General features: G+C 44.3%; 2 protein-coding genes across 8 annotated transcripts in view; one reads left to right on the top strand and one right to left on the bottom strand.

The window, feature by feature from the left end:
- The first annotated feature begins 1,329 nt into the window (after nt 1-1,329).
- On the top strand, nt 1,330-10,679 carry TRAFD1 (TRAF-type zinc finger domain containing 1). The gene is made up of 11 exons (XM_052691340.1): nt 1,330-1,758; nt 2,827-2,962; nt 3,036-3,089; nt 4,211-4,613; nt 5,929-6,195; nt 6,994-7,064; nt 7,257-7,469; nt 8,228-8,360; nt 8,653-8,965; nt 9,370-9,442; nt 9,819-10,679. The coding sequence occupies exons 1-11, from the start codon at nt 1,715-1,717 to the stop codon at nt 9,861-9,863; spliced, it is 1,752 nt and encodes a 583-aa protein (XP_052547300.1). The 5' UTR covers nt 1,330-1,714; the 3' UTR covers nt 9,864-10,679.
- An 868-nt stretch (nt 10,680-11,547) lies between these two features.
- The window catches only part of HECTD4 (HECT domain E3 ubiquitin protein ligase 4), a 66,427-nt gene continuing 59,275 nt past the window's right edge, over nt 11,548-18,699 (bottom strand). For all 7 annotated transcript variants that reach the window (XM_052691331.1, XM_052691333.1, XM_052691334.1 and 4 more), the window contains 6 exons: nt 17,847-17,950; nt 17,209-17,430; nt 16,613-16,779; nt 15,967-16,162; nt 15,377-15,599; nt 11,548-14,925 (listed from right to left, as the gene is read on the bottom strand). In XM_052691331.1, coding sequence (XP_052547291.1) covers nt 14,789-14,925; nt 15,377-15,599; nt 15,967-16,162; nt 16,613-16,779; nt 17,209-17,430; nt 17,847-17,950 — 1,049 coding nt within the window. In that variant the 3' untranslated portion in view covers nt 11,548-14,788. The remainder of the gene's footprint in view (nt 14,926-15,376; nt 15,600-15,966; nt 16,163-16,612; nt 16,780-17,208; nt 17,431-17,846; nt 17,951-18,699) is intronic.

Here is an 18,699-nt window from a genome sequence, read left to right as displayed (position 1 = left end):
CACTTGCTCCCCTCATCTTCGTGTGAGGGTCCTTGGGCTGGTGCGTTGATGTGGCCGTTGGTTCCTCGGTTCCGCCTGGTGAAGTGTGAATGTTAACTTAGCGCCAGTGTGTACACTGATGGGTTAGACTGATTTTATTTCGTTCATACAATCGTAGAATGGTTTGAGTTGGAAAGGGCTCTTAAAGGCTGTCTGCTCCCACTGCCTGCAGTGCACAGGGACACCCACAGCTCCAGCAGTGCTCACAGCCCTGTCCTCTGACCATGGCTGTGTGCAGGGATGGAGCACCACCAGCTCTCTGGGCACCCTGTGCCTTGCCTCACCACCCCATCGTAAACATCTTCTTTCTTATATCCAAATCTAAATCTCCCCTTTTTTAGTCTGAAACCATTTCCCCTTGTCTTATAACAACAGACAGTGCTGAAGAGTCCATCCCTTTCTTATAACCCTACCCTGGCTGGTTCTGCTTCAGTCCCACAGTTGAGGGCTTTCTGCAGCTTATAGCTTTGAGTTTCCCCCTGCCAGGCCAAGTGTGGGTGGGACAAACTGAGCACAAGCACATGTGTGTCCTTTGTGAGCAGCTTCTGGGCTGTGCTGTAAGCGGATTGCAGAGCGGTCTTGGCAAGAGATCAGGAGCCGTGGTTGCCTTTGTGCCAATGCCCATTTGTTTGCTTTTGGCTTTGGAAGAGGCAAGGTGAGGCATTACTTAGGAAGCAGTGCCTGAGCCCAGCTGGGCCCTTGCTGTGATGGCTTGCATGTCAGTGCTGACTTTGCGCTGCACCATCTGCAGCTGCACACCGTTCAGTCCCAGCAGCTCTGTGCTTGTGCTTGGCTGCTGCCAGGCGTGTCCCGAGACCGCAGTAAAGATGTGGGACCTTTTCCTGCATAAGTAGGAGATAAGGTTTTTGAAATCAGGACAAGGTGACACGGTTTCAAACTGAAAGAGGGGAGATTTAGACTGGGTAGAAGAAAAAAGTTGTTTGCACTGAGGGCAGTGAGGCACTGCACAGTGAGGTGGTGGTGCCCCATCCCTGGGGACACCCAGTGCTCCGAGCACCGATGGAGCTGTGGACCGGCCCAGGTTGGGGCGCTTCCGGAAGCAGCTGCTTTCCTTGGAGGAGGAAATACAAACAAACAACTGACGGAGCCCCGCGCTCACAGCCCCATCCCAGGCCGCACCGCCCCGCTGCCCGGTGACGTCTGCGTCAGCCAATCGGTGCCGAGCGGGGCAGAGGGCCGTTTAACCGGTGAGCGGCAACCGCCTCACCCAATCGGCTCGCGGAACGGCTCCCTGCTGGCCAATAGGAGAAGGGGGGAGGGGGCGAAGGGGGCGGGCGTGAAGAGGCCGGTAGGAAGCGCGGGGCCGGGCCCGGTGTCGGCGGGTTGTGGTGCGCGGTGTGCGGGCTGTTTGGTCGTTAACTCTTGCCGGGCCGCTTCCTTCATCGCTTTTTCGCCTCCCCGCTCCGCTGCGGTGAGCAGGGCTCTCCTTGCCGTCCCCGGGAGGCGCAGACTGTTCCGGTCCGGAGCTGAAAGAAGAAGCCGCCGGCCGCCGCTGAGGCGCGGTGCCCCGGGACGGATCGCTGAGCGCAAAGTGCTGTTGCCAGGCAGAGCTCCGGGGCGGCTGCTGGGAGCGCAGCCGTTGGGGGCGGCTCCCCAGCAAGCAGAAGTGAAACTGCCTGTGTTGTCACTTTCGATTCCCGAGCGGAGCGCGGCCATGGCTGCAGTCACGGAGGTGCAGACCCAGCTGTGTGGCAACTGGTAAGGGCCGAGACCTGGCGGCGGGATGGGGTGGGTGATAACATCGCCTTGGGGTGCTACGAAATGTTAGAAGCTATGAGTCAACGAACAACTCTCTCTAGAAACGGTTGGGTTTTTCTTCCCCTCCCCCTTTCCCCCTTCTCCAAGTATTAATGGGTTATAACGAAGTTTTCCCAACCATTACTTGAGTTCCTGAATTACCGGGCAGCTACCACAGCAGTCCAGTAAAAACAAAAGCTTGATTTGCAGTGAGGTAGACACGGAGGATGTGATTCAAAGCTTTTCTTGACACAGGTTTTTAGGAGGCAGGGATGTAAACATAGTCAGTATGTACATGTTGATGTGGCACTTGTGTCTCTTTGATAAGCTAGCTCTCTTCAGGAGCTCCAGCATTGGTCATATGTCTACTGATAATGATGTGGTTTTCAGAAGTTGCATATTAAATATTAGCAGCTGAACACACATTTTTTTTCTAAGAGAGACACTGAAATCTGAACTGTTTCTTTCAGCATTAGTCTGGTTTGTTTGCCAGAAGTACATGCAGTTCACATGCTGCTGCTGGGTCACACTGCTTGGCCAGGTGTTCACTTCTTGGTACCTGCAGTGTTTTTACTTTGTGGCAGGGAAGGACACAACGCAATAGGCAGTGAAGGTAAAGATCCGGCATAACAGAGTTGTTTATTTGGTTTTTCCAAGCAGAGCAGTGCTGGACAGTGGTAGAGCCAAGTTGTTTTGGGGAGGAAATTTTTTATTTTTTCAGATAAGTCTGTTGAAGTTGATGATAACATGTGTATGCTGTTATATTTTTCTTTCACATGAAGAAATGGATCAACCTTGAACCTTCAGGCTGCCTTAAGATAAATTGTGAGCTCTGCAATATATATAGATTGCATTGTGACTACATAGGAACACTGGTTGGGCTTGTCTTTTCTTTGTCTCTCCTCTTTCCTTGGCTCTCTAAACAGGAGAATTGTAGAAAGCCTTCTTAGCAGTTTTTCTTTAAAAACAATTACTTAAAATTGTTGTCAGGTTGTTTTCTGAGAAGTGATCTCTGTGATTTTCTCATAGCAAAAAGGATATTCCTGCTGCTAACTTCACCATTCACGAAATCCACTGTAGCAGAAATCTTGAAGTCTGCCATTACTGCAATGAATCAGTCCCAAAGGCTGAGATGAAGAACCATGTTGATTCTGAACATGTGCAGGTGATGGCAACACTTCTCCCCTAAAGTTGCTGATTTCTGTGACATCTGATCTAATGAGGTCTGTTTATTGTAGGTTACCTGCAAGTGCAGTATGAAGGTTGAAAAAAGCCTCTTGGAGGATCACGAGGTTGGTGTACCTTATATTTATACACACTTGGGAGATTCTGCATGGTATTTCCAAGTGCTGTTCCTTGAGTCCTTCTGTCAGCCAAGACCTGGATTCCAGTCTGCATCCCTTTTATTTAATGCTTTCTAAATTCAAGTTCTATGAAAGAAGTTGTGGGAAACTGCTTGCTCAAGCCCTCCTATCAAAGCATTATCTATGATAATTAGTAATTTGATTCTTGTTAGTGATCAAGATGAAAAGTGGCAAAGGACCTCAGAAGTACAGAATACAATTATTAACTCAAAAAAAAAAAAAAAAAAAAAAAAAAAAAAAAAAAAAATCAGCTAATGTTATTCATTTTTGTATCTGCTGCTATTGTTATGAGTTTTAATAACTTGTGTCCAAACAGACATCTTTAAAACACCTTGTGAAATAAACTACCCTGGAGCACAGAGGGATTTTTTGGGTTCTGGAATGCAGTTCTCTGCTGCCACAGCCAACCTTGTTATAAATTCCTTTATTTATTTTCCTTGGGGCTCAGTGAAAGACTCTGGAAGTGCCATGCAGATCTGCTCATTGATGAGGAAATAAAACAGTTTTTTCTTTGAAGATACACCCAGTCCGAAACACTACAAGTAGTTTATGCTGGAAGTTTGTGAAGTACTTGTGTTTCCAAAGTGGTGATGTGCTATTGCAGCATCTTCAATTATAACAAGTATTATATATATATTTAGCTTCAGTGTAGGGTGAAGAGCGAGTGGAAAATGTGCTGCAAGTCTGCTAGCTGGTATAGCACACACTAATATGTCTTTTAGCAGTGCCTAAATGTGGCTGTGAAGAATGCTTCTTAAAAACTAGCTTTAAGAAGCACTGTGTGAACCAGCTGTTAAAGCATTACAGATGTAAAAGGAATGTTTTGGACACTAGCAGTGCTTCAGCTGACAGCTTTCTGACTACACAGGTTACACAATGTATCGTTCTTATGTTTCTTGTATAGTATTTTATTTCAGACTGCTCTTCGGTGTAGCTTTGTATCTCGCTAGAGAAACAATAGCAAGCTCAACTAAAGTAAAGTGAGAACCTCCATCTACCTTTGCCTCTGTCTTCCGTGTGTGAAGAATAATCCCTTCTTCTTTTTTTAGACACTGGCGTGCCCTTTGCGTCCTGCAGTCTGCCAGCACTGTGACATCCAGCTTACATTCAATAAGCTTCAGGATCATGAAAGTTACTGCGGAGCTAGGACTGAGATGTGCAGTGGCTGTGGCCTTAACGTAATGGTAAAAGATCTGAAGGAGCATCCCCAAGTCTGTGGGAAAGAGGCGAAGCGAGTAAACAAAACAGTGCCTCGCTTTGAGGGAGAGGGCGCAGGTCTGCACGCCCTGCGAGACATTAGAAACCAGCTAAGATCAGATAACCGTGCTGGGCCTTTGTGGAGGATGCCCAGGGCACTAGAAAGGCAGATCTATAGCGGCTGCGTAGGAGACGGAGCACTTAAGGACATGAGCAGAAGAAATGTTTCGAGAACACAAAGAAATCAAAATCAAGGTAAGGTAGAGATGAAAGTAATAACTCATTTTGAGTCTAATGTTAGCTGAGTGATCCAACTAAAAGATTTATGTGGAACTAAGAAAAGCTTAGAGGCAGAAAGTGTGGCACTATGTGGAACAGGGCTGTGAAGTATGAACCTAAATGGAGAACTGCTGAGGTAGCTGGTGTGACGAAAGCCCAGTACGTCGCCTGTGCTATCACCTCAACAAGTATCTACCTTAAAAAGGACACTGGAATTGTTTGCTCACTTCAAATTCTTTTGATTTTTATTTAGCAACTCCACTCTTCCTTTAAGTGGAAGGCTAGGTAAGATCTGTATGTGGTTCACATATGCAGTGCTGAGCATTTCTGCAGTAACAGCCTGTCTGGACATAGATGAGACTATTATAAACGCCCTGCTTGCTCATAAGCCTCTAATCTCCCACCTCCACGTGCAGAGGGTCGTGTCACATTTAAGACATGCCCTTTCCATGAGCTCTGTGCTGGACGTGTGTCTGCTTTCTGTTGGGGGCCACTCGGAGGGTTTGACACTGCAAAGTACTACATTACAGTCTTTGCCATAAAAGACTGCCTGGCTTGCAGAAATAACTTCTGGGGTTAGTTAATGAAGCTAAATGCTTGGAGAACTGTAACTTGTCCACTTGTACTGAATTCTAAAGAATGTTCATAATAAGATTTTCATACATGTGTAAGTTTTCTTTAAAGTTCTTATATAATTGAGAGGAATGACATGCTGGAGGTATTTGAAATATGCCAGCATGGGGAGGAGTTAGCCTTCCTCTAGACATCATCAGTTCAATCTTGGGCCCTGTTTTGAAGCTGTGTTTTTTGTTGTTGCTGTTGTTGTTTGCTTATTTTATGTATAACTCTACTACCAGGAAATATTTCGTCATCTTCTTCTGTATGTGTATAATCCCCATTTGTCAATGTAGTATCGTTAAAAGAAATTAGTTTTCCTACTCATATATTAAAGAGTCAAGGCTGAAAAGTTCCAGCCTTCAGGAAGGAGTAGATGACAGAATTAGAATTGAACCTTGTTCATAAGGTAGGATACAGAACTTCTTTACTGGATAATGCTTGTGTAAGGGGAACAACTTTTTCTTTTCTTTTTCTCCCTTTTTTTTGTTGTTACAAACAAAAATAGGATGAATGTTTTCCTTCTTCCCAATTTGATACAGGGAGTTTCCTAGGCTTTGAAATAATGAACTCCACGAGTGTCCACATGTGAAACCCTCTTGGTGAACTAGAATAATGTGCTTAAGTAATTGTTGTAGGTTTAACATTACCTAAAATTTATATTCATCTTTTGAAGAGTATGGACTGGAGCAGCTGGAGAGAAATAAAAGCACTAACTCACTTTATGAAGAGCAGAATGCCAATTTAGACCACATGTTGGCTCTTAGCCTTCAGAATGAGAATAATCCTCGCAATAATACTGCAGCAGAGATTCACAGGGACGCCTGGGAAAACCACTATGCCAAAGAGTTTGTGCCATCTTCCTTTCCCAATGAAACAGACAACTCAAATACCTTTCCTTATGACTCTTTACTGTCTTTGAACACTTCAAACCACATTAAATGTAAGTATAAGTGCTGGTTGTTGTTGTTTTTCTTTAAGTTTGAGAGACAAAGAGGATTCTTGGATTCAGAGTGTCAAAGGTCATCTAAGTAGATCAAAGTGAAGCTCTTTGAGACTCCCTCTAAATAATTGTTAAATAATTAATAATAGCTTAGGCATGCCATTTCTTCCTTGAAATTTGTCTTCTGTTCCCTCAAAAAAAACAGTAATACCACTTTGAACAGAAGTAAAGGCAAGATGGCAGGGGAGAAAGGATTAAAAGGTGTAGTGGAGCTCTGACCTTGATATGTTCATCCAGAAATTCTTTTCAACTCATAACTGTTTAGAACGACACGAGGATAAGTACTGATATTATTCCAGGGATGAAAAAATGCCTTCAGCTCTAAATGAAACACTGGTGTACCTTTAGAAACAAAAAACACTGTGCTCATCAGTGGTTTGGGATTTGTAACAACAAACTTCCTTCCTGCCTTCCCATCATGTTTATTCAATGTCTGCAAGAGACCTGAAGTGTCAATTTAACTTGAAAGGGAAAATGGTACGAAGGGATTTATCTGAGACTTTAATAGGCTTTTGTACCAAACCATTGACCCCAAAACATTGTTCTCTCTCTGGGTGATATGGATTTACTTGCAAAACTCAACAAGTGGGATTACAGTAACTATTACCTTAGCTTTTGCTTTGGGTGCTGTTCTGTGCTACAGAACAGGAGTTGACTGCTTAGCAATTTTGAATCTAAGTTGATCCAAATGCAGCCAGGCTGTTTATGGTAGAGGATATAACCATTATTGCTTTGCAGGTGATGAGATCATGTTGCCGTGTGAGTTTTGTGAGGAGCTCTACCCTGCTGAAGATCTGATTCTTCATCAGGTTTAGTACCTCTTTGTATTGTATCTAGGAGCTTGCAGTTAAGACTTGTTTGTTACTGTGACCAAACAAAGGTGCAGTGTTTGCTCAGTGATACAGTTAAAATCTAGTAATTTTATCTTTGCTCAGCATTAATTTTAAAACTGGTGTGTGCTAAATGAGATAGCTGACTTTTCTGTGTCACTTGCTTAACAGACAGGTTGTAACCCAGCAAGTGCCTTTGCCTCCTTCAGTAAAAGAAGTTCTCTGGATCCACAAAAACATGACAGTCTGCATGATGTTGAGTACAACAGCTGTAGGTCTGATTATTCATCCTGGTACCCAGCTGTCCAGGAAGAAGGAAACATTATCATTCCCTGTGAATTTTGTGGCATCCAACTAGAAGAGGAGATACTTTTTCATCATCAGGTAATAAACAGAGCTCAATCTGTGCTGTTACGTCTAGTTCAAGAAGTTTGCCAAGTTCTGTGTCCTGCTGGAGTGGAACCCCTGTAACTGTTCCCTCTATCAGACCTTCCTAAATAAACCCTATTGGTAACAGCTAAGCTGTTGTGGTATGCTGGGGCTCCTAGTGGGGAAAAAAAGAACAATTGCTTTAAAAGTTCTTCAGTGAAAACTAAAGAAAGGGCCATGAGATTACACAATATGAATGCTTGGTTTACATGTTGGAGTCACACTGAAACCAGGCTGTGTGAATCGCAGCTGAAGTGGGAGTGGAGCACAAAGCTGTAACCTGTGTAGGTAAGGGAAGAGGTAGGCAACTGCTGTCAGGGTGATACTGGGAACCTGATCAGACTTACAGTGACAGTAGCTCAGGGCTGCTTGCCACATGCTTGACACTTGCTCTGTAGTGATCTCTATGTGTGAGGCAGAACAGTGTTTGTTGGTTGGCTGGCAGCAGTACCCCAGGTGCAGGGTGGCTGTGTTTAGCAGCTCTGGCTGGTGATGGCAGTTCCATTTCTTTCCTTAGGGCCTGTGATAGTAAGTAACTATTCCTAGGTTGTGTGTGTAAGAGAAAGTGGGGGTCAGCAAGCCAGTATCTGCCTCTTCTAAAAAGCAAATCCCTAATAACCTTAATCTTCTTGAAGGGCAATGCTCTGCAATGTTTTTACAAGAATAAATTTGAATGGCTGTCATTCAATACTCAAATTAATGGTTTGCTTTAGGATCAATGTGACTTGCGTCCAGCCACAGCCAACCCAGCAGACAACTTTCCATCACAGCAGCCACCATCTCCTCGAGACAACAGAGAGAGAAGAGAATCACCAGAGCTGGCTCGGAGGCGAATCAGGCATCAAGGTGTGGGCAAAATAGACTTGGTGTGTTGCTTTCCTTTTCACTTGCAGGGACATTGTTTGCGTTCCGAGCTGAATAGATGTTCTTAGCCTTTTCTGTCTCCAAAATGTAAGCATTCTACCTTCTACCATTGTTCTAGTTCTGTGCAAGAAAGAGTAAATGTCTGAAATACAGTATCCTGAGAAATTTCTTTTTTGAAGTCCTATACTGCTTGAATGGAAGTTAGGTGTGGTTCTATCTGGATGGATGTTGCTTTTACTTTCCTATTAAGTTCCCCTTTGTTATTTTCCCTCAGGAGATGTTTCTCCTCGGTGCATAGAAGGCTTTGGGCAGCAGAGGCTCAGTTGTCCTGCTCGAGGAAACAGGGCACTGAGTAATGCAGCAAATGGCAGGAATGCACCATTGACCTCTTCTGGTACCATGAGAACTGGTGATGCCCTGAACTCCAGAGGGAAGCCGAGGAAGGTGGCTGGTAATGAGGGGAGGCTGAAGAACAGAGGTGCAGGTGAACCTGCTGGTGGGGCAACACCACGTGTGAGACCTACTCAGAACCTTCATTCAGAAACCTTCACGTCCAGCTTGTCCAGAACTTCTCCAGTCCAACCAAGGTACTGCCTTGCTTGCTGAGGTGTGGCCTTTAGCGTCCAGTGGCTGCTCTAGGCCTGCCCTAAACAGTGAGGGAACTGTGCTGCTGCAAAGGCAGAAATCATAGTGCCTTCATGCCTCAACACTTACTTTCTTTGCTGCTTAATCTACCTTGAATTATCAGTAGGCTGAATCACATGTGGTCTTTTTTTGAATCTACTGTACATGTGTGTTACTGAAATGCCTAAGGGCAATTGAGCAGAGGAGTCGGCTCTTCTGCTACAACTGCCTTCAGATTCAGAGGAATGCAGGGCTTCCTCCTAGAGCTTCTAAACTTCTCGTGTGGAGGGACTGCTTATTCAGCAGTGACAGGGCTGGAGTCAGTAGACTTGCTTCATCTGAAAGCATCCCTGCTTTTCTTCTACAGCATCAGAAGTGAAGGAGGAAGGAATCCGGGGATGTCAGATGTTCCAGTTGGCTTCAGGAACAGGAAGGTGAAGGTAAGGCAGCCAGAACCTGATAGGAGGTTGGTGCTTTGCTCCATGTCCTGCACTGCTTCAGAGTACAACAGATAGCTCTCCTGTCTTTCAGTGTATGAATGTTAGAAAGCGTTTAGGTGCTCCTGAATTGTTTGCTGCTTGCTTGGCTCATTCTGCTGAATGGCACTGCTTAGGAAGAGCAAATGTTTCCTAGCAGTTAGCCCTCCAGTCGGTGCCTAGGTGAGATGGATACATTTGCCTGGTTTTGTGATGACTGTTGACTGAGCTACTTGCAGTCCTTCCTGCTTCAGCAAGGTTTTTATCAATAGTTCTTTAGCTAATAACTCTTGAAAGCAGCTTTTTTTTTTTTTTTTTTTTAATCCCCCCTCCTTTTTAGGCAAAGCCCCAGGGTCCTGTGTCTGGCTACCCAGAGGAAGAGTGATCCACCACATATGAAAAACTTACCTAGCACTCTACGCGCTCCACTATGCACTCTAGTACTTATTTATCCGAACGCAAGTAATTGCTATATTGCCATGTCATTGAAAACTTTATATGAATTTAAATTTTTATGGGCAGTTATCATTTTATATATGTATTTTTCAATTTGTGAGTGTATACTACAGGTTTCTACTTCTGTGATCAACACTAGCAACTTCCTAAAATATGTATTTGCTCATATGCTTCTCCTTAGGGAACCACATCATCCCTGTTTCCATACTAGCTTTTTGCAGCATCCACTGAAGAGAATTTCTTTTGTCATACTCATCTCTAGGCATGTTTCCTGCTTGCACAGTGCTAGTTATTCTGAAGGCAGCAATGCTATGAAGAAAAGCAAAGCAAGCTCTCAGCCAGGATGAGGTGGGGGACAAGGGGGAAGCAGTATCTTGTCAGAGCCCTCTGTGCAATGCTCTGTGCTGGTGTATTGGGGAGCACCCAGTGCTGTGAGGGGGGCTGGTCTGTGGGCACGTTGAATCTAGCTGTTTGGAGTAGTGAGCAGCTAGAAGAGGGGGACAGGGTGCTACTGCTACCTTGCAGCTTCCTCTTGTACCGTAGCAGATCTGGATGGACCCCACAGCACAGAAGGCAGCTGCACTTTCCAGTTTGTTACCTGAAGGGCTGAGGGCAGGGGGGATCATGACTTCATTAGTGGATGAGCTCTAATCCCAGGATTGTGTGGTAAAATGCTTTTTAATGCTGTATTAGTCAATGCTTTTTAAAACTCCTTGTAATAAATTTACCTAATGTTATCCTGAAACACTATGCACTGAAAATCTTAATTTAAGTGGTATTACACCCTCACAGAGCATCTGCAAACCCTTCTGCAGTTTTATCACCACAGGCTTAACGATGCCCATTCATCAATTTATGTCCTATGAGTATTATCTGCAGGGCTTTCTCAACGTGCTTTATGAGAGCTGCTAGCATCCCTTCTGTTGGCACAGCGTAAGGGAGTTGGTGATGCACAGACTGCAGTAGGCAGGCCTTAGAAAATAGCTTTAGTCTGAAGCCCACAGTCATTAACTGTGCACAGCAGTTGGTATTAGCAGCAGTAATTAGGTGCTGCTGTAGGGCAGGGCAGCAGTAGCATGCAAGAGAGAAGACTAAAGGTGGCTGAAGTGGTCTCAGTTCTAAAACAAAGACATGAACACTTCCACCACCTGTAAGCATTTATTTATACAGAAGAAAGGTATTAAAAACAGGTGGTAACTAACCTAGCACTGGCATTTCTGGTGAAAACCGCTAAGATAAAGGAAGCTAAGCTGGCTCTTCTGTTGTGTGAGAAAGGTTATAGGGTGCCTTGGTTCAAACAGCAGGAAGAAAGGAAAAAAAACTATGGAGCTGACACCATGTACAGCACTATTTCTCATGCTTAAGAAATAATGCAAACTATCTCAACTAAGAGAAGTATTAGCAATCATTTTACTTTACCTTTTGTTCAAAATACTTACATTTCTGGTGAAAGTAAATACAAATTACAGTGAATTAACTTATAAAAGTGGACTTCAACACAGAAAGCCTACAACTTCATTTCTAGTAGTTCTAATCCTCATCATGAAGGCAGCATCATCATTGGAGGATTACTTAAATTTCCAGCCCCAAATAAGGACACAATACAGCTAGAGGGATGTTAAGAATCTCCTTTATGCAAGTGTACACTGTATGGCCAAGAGCACTTAACAGGTTAATGCTGTGTACGGTACCAAGATGGACACACACCAAGCTAGAACTAATACCCAGCTTCAGAGTTTTTCCATTGTTTAGTATAACTTTACATTCTGAGTATATATAAAAAAATCACAAACCAATCTTTGTTTTGACAAACAAGCCTATTACAGACAATCTCAAGTTCATTTAAAGCACAAGAAAGTAATGATGATTAGAAAAGCTTTAATTAAAAGGCCATTTGTGCTACGGTTAAACCACTGCAGCACTTCCCTCCTAGTAACTGAAAAACAAAGAACTTGTCCTCTTGAAGGGTTTACACCATTCTTCAGAAAAAAAACAGAGTCAGTGAAGGTTATTTATTCATGTGACAATTTTCCTGTATAAGAAGCTTCATTTACACAGCAAGGTGTAAACAGCATTGATTAAGTTTGTTATTTGTATTCATAAATAATTAATTGTAATAAATACGTATCAAGTAACTTTACAGCAGACTTTTCAGGGCCAAGATGCAGATATGTTCCTTTCAAATGTGCTCTTTGGAAGGAGAAGACAGACAATAGCAGCAGTTATCTTACAGCTGTAATCAGAGCCTTGGGAACCATTGGCATACCGAGTTCTCAAACACCTGCACGTGAGGTATTTGCAAGTCCACTTGAAGTACTGAGGGCCTGAAATGGGAGATTTAAAACCAACACAGAAATTGCAATTCAATCATCAGAAAGAAACTCCAAACATCTCATTGTCAGCAACAACAGTTCTGTCATGAAAGTCAGATGATGCTCTTCACAATTCATTGTGGCACCTGCCTGAGAATGCACATCTGAAATGGGAGCAAAATAGCTCCAGCCATTTGTTCTGCTCAGTTTTCCCCTTGATCACCGTAAGCTCAGTGTGTTTGTCTTTATTCTGACTAATTTCTCAGCTACATGTATGCTTCTACCAGGAAATGGACAAGATTCAGGAGTAAATATTCTTACATGTATCTGTTCCTTTGAAAAGGGACATACGCCATAGAAGGGAACACAGCTTTCCTAACCACAGGAGTTGGAGACTCTGTATGCCATCAACTATCCTACAACTGTTGCACACACATTTTTCCATTCGCTCACAGAAGAACAAGAATGTACACACTTGTTTAGGTTTTTTCTCTCTTACTCGCACATTATCTTTCCAGTACCACACACTCATCATTCCCAATATTCACAGTAATGTACAATAAATACAGCTTTTTCAATTCCCATTACCACTGACAAGTCAAATTAGTGTATGCTGTCTTCTAAAGAGACAAATAATACCCACCTTGAAGCACAGTTACACACACACCATCATCGACCTCTCATGTGGTTGATGTGCACCAAGCACATCGGAAGAAAAATAAATAACTTGTAGCTCAGTACTGGCACTTAACTTACAGATAGCACCGAGCCGAGTAGCACAGCAGTAATTTCAGTATGTTCTCTTCAGTTCCTCAGCACGCAGGTAATTCTCACTTGGGTCTGGCTCGACGTGATTAACAAAGCAGTGCCTTAATTTTAAATGCACCCATTAAGTGCAACGCTGTTTTTACATGAGCAAAGGTAGATGTGCACGTTGATGGGCTGTTTTGGAACCACTGCAGAACACACCTGGTGACACACCGAAGCTTCGAGAACCGTTCTCTCTCCATAGCCTACCAAGATCTGTGATTATACAATAGAAGCTCTACCTTCCAAACAAGCAACTTCGTGCCTTGCCCCTCACCTCGTACTCCTTTCAAGTGTCACGTTTCTAGGATAACTTGCTCTCAGAGATCAATCACTTTTGAGTACAAATGAGTTGTGAGTTTCACTCAGTGCTCATCAGGCCACCCTGCAGTACTGTGCCCAGCTCTGGTCTCCGTAAGTCACAACAGATGAGGACGAACTGGAAAGGGTGCAAAGTTGGTCCACAAAGACCATCAGAGGGCTGAAGATCCTGCCTTAGAGGAGAGCCCAAAGGAGTCAGGTCTTCTCACCCCAGAGGAGACTCAGGCAAGACCTCTCCACTATGCCAGTACTGAAAGGGTGGCTGTAGAGAGGTGGAGGCTCTCTCCTCAGAAGGAGCCACATGGAGAGGGCTGGGACAACAGGTACAACTGCACTGTGAGAGGTTTCATCTTGATACGAGAAAAGAATATTTTACAGTGAGAACAATCACTCACTGGTACAACTTCCCCCAAGGCACAGCAGCATCCTCAGCAGTGGATGGCCAGGGCACAGGACATCTCAGCCAGGCTCCCCGTCCCCGCAGCAGGGCAGGAGGTTCCTCCAACCTGGGCTGCTCCGAGTCTGACTGTGATTCTCCGATTATTCTGAAAGCTTGTTTGGAAAGAGGATAAAGTCACAGATTGTAAGCTCAGATCTTAAGCCATACAGAGAGAAGCCATTTTGTTTCTGCTAATATTTTAATTACAATGAAGAAATTATTTGTTACTAAGCAAAGCAGACATTCAAGAACATCTAGGGCAAGAACGCCGCTGAGTTATGTTCCTTTTCGTGGTTCTTTCACTTATAAACTTTCCTAATCAGAAGAGTCAAGCTGAAACCCCACGTGAATTGTGGCAGCTACCTGTGTGCTTGCTTAAAGTTAAAAAGTTACAAGAAAATGGTGGAAATGTAAACATGCATTTTGGCAGCGTGTTTTCTGCTCTAAAACCCAAGAAGTGCCAGAAGCCCTGCGTGTCCTGCAGCTGGGAGAGAGGCAGCGCTGTGCCCAGCTCTGGCTGGCAGCCAGCAGCAATCTGCTCCCACACCAGATTCCTTCACTGTATTCAGAAATGGTTCACAGGAGAGAGATCTATGAGCCTTTACCTCGGAATTCTCTCAGCCTCAGAACATCCTCAGTTGTGTTTGCGTGAGTAATAGCATTCTGAATTAGAAAATTAGAAATGTACATGTTTCAAGGTTTTCAAAATTAAATTATACACAAACTGGTCTTTACTAAACTATCCTACAAATATTCCACAAACAAGGAAGCAAAATAACCAGTCCACCACAAAATCTACAAATACAAAATGTAAGTCTTCCAGTAATTATCGTAACGGGAACGAAAGTTCACAAAATAAATTAACCTCCAGCCATCACACAGTGTTACAGGAGGTGTCTTTATGCGAATGGAAGGGTTTCCAACATTAGCAGTCATGAAACAATCCAGGGCCACCTCAGGCATCCCCCGTCCTGCTCAGCCACTGAGGGGATCCTCCCGGTAGTGGATGGCGTATCGGAGCTTCTCCAGCATGATGTCCAGGGATGAGTACTGAGGAAGCTTGATCATGAACATGCACGTTTCCACACGGATGTACCGAGAGTCCGGAGAACCTGAGGGGAAAGAAGTGCCAGGAGTCTGAATGCACCTGCTGCTTTTTGCCTTGTTCCCCAAAAGCATCCCTCCCTCTGCTTGATGCTAACAAATATCAAAAGCACAAAATTCTCCTTAACGGATCCTCTGGAAGCTGAAGGAGTGCTGTACCTCCACACAGTTCTGAGGCTGATTTTCTGACGGTTCTATCGCTTTAAATGCATACAGGACAAATACCTGCCTTCTAGAGACTAAAGATGTGTGAAGCAGTTCAAATTTTCATTACAACTTTTGCAGAATTACGTGTTTTAAAAGCAGGTTATCTTTTCTTACAGCCACAGTTAAATGCCTCTTGCAGCAATTATTTGCACTTTAGATGGCTCTTTAATTAAAAAAGGCTGAGAACTATGATCGTGGTGTAAGCAGAACTGTAAGCAGAACAGAGCTGTAAGAGACAGCAGACAAACCCACCTGCAGCTCCGTCGGGGGGGGCTATTTTCATGGGGTAAGGCGGGACGTGGGCGGTATCGGGACCCCCGTCCTTGCAAGGACACGTGAAGGGGATTCGCTCCTGGTTGCAGGCGAACTTTATGAACTTGCAGAGCTCCTCCTGGGTGAACATCTCCAGCGCGCTCCAGAAAAACTCGATGTGCTGATCAGTTTCCATCAGTCCCACCTGGTACATGGTGTGTGCCTAGAGACAAAGCACCACGGCCGTTGCTGCTGTCTTCTCCCTCAATAAATCTTCCCCACCTACACTAAGACAACACAAGGTGATGCTATCTACGCCTCCCACCCCAGGGTCTTCAGCCTTTTCAAAATCATTACAAATTCCAACCATGGCAGACCATTAATATAAGCAATTTCCTATCTTTTCAACCCATCAGCTTTTCTAACAGGCTTATCCTAGTCTGGTGGTGTACGTCACTCCTGTTTCACAAGCAGGACTGGTGCAGTTCTTTGCTGCTGCTGTGTGAGAATAGCAAACACTGCTAATACTCTTGGTTGAGAATATGTCACACTGCACACGAATTTTAGATTTTATAGAGAGTTTTTCACACCTTGAGAAACTCCAGGTTGATGTATGGAAGCCCACATGTCCTCAGCTCCATCTCAAGAGGGGAGAGCGTGGTCAGAAGCTGCAGGGGAATGATGGACCCAAGCCCAGCACGCACTGCAGTCATGCACTCCGGAGTCTGCAGCTCACACATTCTCAAGTTCCTGATTGCAGCAGCATACACATCTTTGTTCTCCCATCTGAAAGGGCAAATTCAAGAGGAGAGTGCTAAAGAAACCCTGTTGTACAACCCTCAAACTGTACATACATACAGGATGTTTTAAGGACATTGTTTTTGAATAATTGAGTCTCATCATTAATCTATTTGTGTTCTGATGCTTCCTAAGTTGTGTCTCTTCCTCTCTCGTGCTCATGTCACCCACTTCCCACAAGCCTTATATCTGGGTGTTCACTTAAGCCAGCAAGCAGTTCATAAGCACTGCTCCTCAGCCATTTATTTCTTATGGTACAAAAAGCAACGAACAGTGTCAGAGACTCCAAGTTTCTTTCAACCAATGTGAAGTTCCCACACTGTTCCAGCCTTCAGCTGGTTAACAAAAGCTTCCTGGGAGTGCTTGGCTTTTGGAAAATCATTCCCAAGATGCTTTTTCCACATGTAACCCACAACAACCTGTCAAGCTGGTACTCACCCCACTGGGACATGCCTGCCCCTGGGACAAAGCTCCACCTCTTCCCCTGTCATGGTCAGGTAGGTGAATTTACAGCATGGCTTATTAGGACAGTCAGGGCTCTCTGTTGCTAGATGCTGAGAAGCAATTTCTGCACACAAAGCTTCCAGTTCAGTTTCATCATTTATCTGTCACAAAGCACAGATAGAGTACAGATATAGCGACCAACATGTCAGAGTATCTTATCCTCGCATCTCACTTCATCTTCAGTTTTGTACACCACAAAGCACACTGATATATTGGCTGGAGACACCACGGACACCAGCAGGCAGAGATTGCTTTGGTTCATAATCATTTAATTTGGCACGGCGGAGTTTCAGCCAGCACTTTACAAACTCTTACACCGTGCCTGGCAGCACACGAGATCCAGCAGCTCTTGCAGTCACCAGGATGCAGCATCCCGCACCTATAAGCTGAGACATTCATGATCCTGCCCAACTGACAAACACCTACTAGCAACTGAGTCAACCACCACCAGTCAGAAAGTGTCCCTGCTATCAGAGCAACGAACTTGTGGAGGAAAAAAAAAAAAGGTAGTAAGAGAAAAAAATGCTTACGTTTTCAAACTTTTTAATGTAGTTGTAGGTGAGGATATCAGCTTCCTGGAGATCAACATCGGGATCCAGCGGCTCTCCGACCAGAGTCTTCCAGAATGAGGGCAGGAGGTCGAGTGGCAGGGGAACATCTGCTCGAATTGCAATACCCAGAAGCTGCCCAAAGAAATGGAAGAGCTGCTCCTCTGCGTAGGTTATGGGGCTCGGTGTCAAAATGTACTTCCCCTTCAGAGAAACAGAACAAACAAACCAGTATTTAGTAACAGATTTACACAGAGTGGGTCCACAAATTAACACCATTCTGAAAACACCTATCTGAACAAGATGAATATCACTGAAGTGGCTACAACACGTTTTGCTCAAGCACAGCATAGAGGCTATATATTATGCAGTGACATTCCTATAACTTAAAGATCAAAAGCAGCAACATAAAAGTTGGTTTCCTTTTGTAAGCTCAGTTAATCAGCATTCACATAACTTTTGAGTATCTGTGTTAGCAGTGAGTCTGTCTTTTAGCTGTGGGAAGCATCTGAAGTACAGCCTGGATACATAAAGCCAATTGGATTCTGTATTGCTAACCAAATTTGTTCTACTCCTGTTCAAATGCATGCAACTTCATTTCTTGCATGGACATATCCCACCTTATTCTTGTTAACTGCAGAGCTTGGACACAACAGGAGAAGGGAGAGTGAGGAGCTCTGCAGCTCCTTGCAAACTTGCCAGAGGAAGTGACGGAAAGATCCACCTGCAGGAGAGAGGGACAAAAACAACCAAAACACCACGAAGGGCCTTATTATTATTGCTGTTTAATCCAGAATTTGCTGCTCTGCTTGAAATCACGTTTCAAGCCTTATGTGCTTAACCTCCACAGCTGCACAGACACATGACCTAACAGTGGTGGTAGATGCCAGCCCTGGCACTCATGCTCACGTCCACAATTTAATAGCATACTCATATGCAAAGATATTCACTGAATTGCCTCCTACTGAATTCCTAACTGCTGCTCTGTCTTCCAGCACCCTGCACAGAACTAGCACAGACACTTGCTACACACACCAGTTGGTCTGCAAATGGAATTCCTAACACGATTAGAAGATGACCAACAGGGCCTTATGCTGCACGCAGTGCAGCTCCACACCTATAAGCAGTGAGGCAACGTACAGAAATCATTAAAGACACTGAGCTGTGGCAACAACATCTCTTTAGAGATACTGTCAGTAACAACAAAGGACCTCAACCAGAAAAGCAGGCCTCAGGCAGCCCTTTGTTCAGAAACAGGTACAACTCCCAGGAATCTTCCTTTACGCAGCCTGACAGATGACACCAGCTGGCAATATGAAAAGCACATTTTGGGCTTTTCTCCTCTAATGCCATATCCCCCATGAATTTCCAAAAGGGAGATATTAAAATCAGCACATGGGGCCTGAATTAACCCAGATAACAGTGATCAGTTTTCTTCTGACAACTGGGTAGTATTTGCCTCGATATCCTATG

This window comes from Tympanuchus pallidicinctus, unplaced genomic scaffold, assembly GCF_026119805.1.
Source record: "Tympanuchus pallidicinctus isolate F22 unplaced genomic scaffold, pur_lepc_1.0 scaffold28, whole genome shotgun sequence".
Taxonomy (NCBI): domain Eukaryota; kingdom Metazoa; phylum Chordata; class Aves; order Galliformes; family Phasianidae; genus Tympanuchus; species Tympanuchus pallidicinctus.
This window is presented reverse-complemented; position numbering and strand designations above follow the sequence as displayed.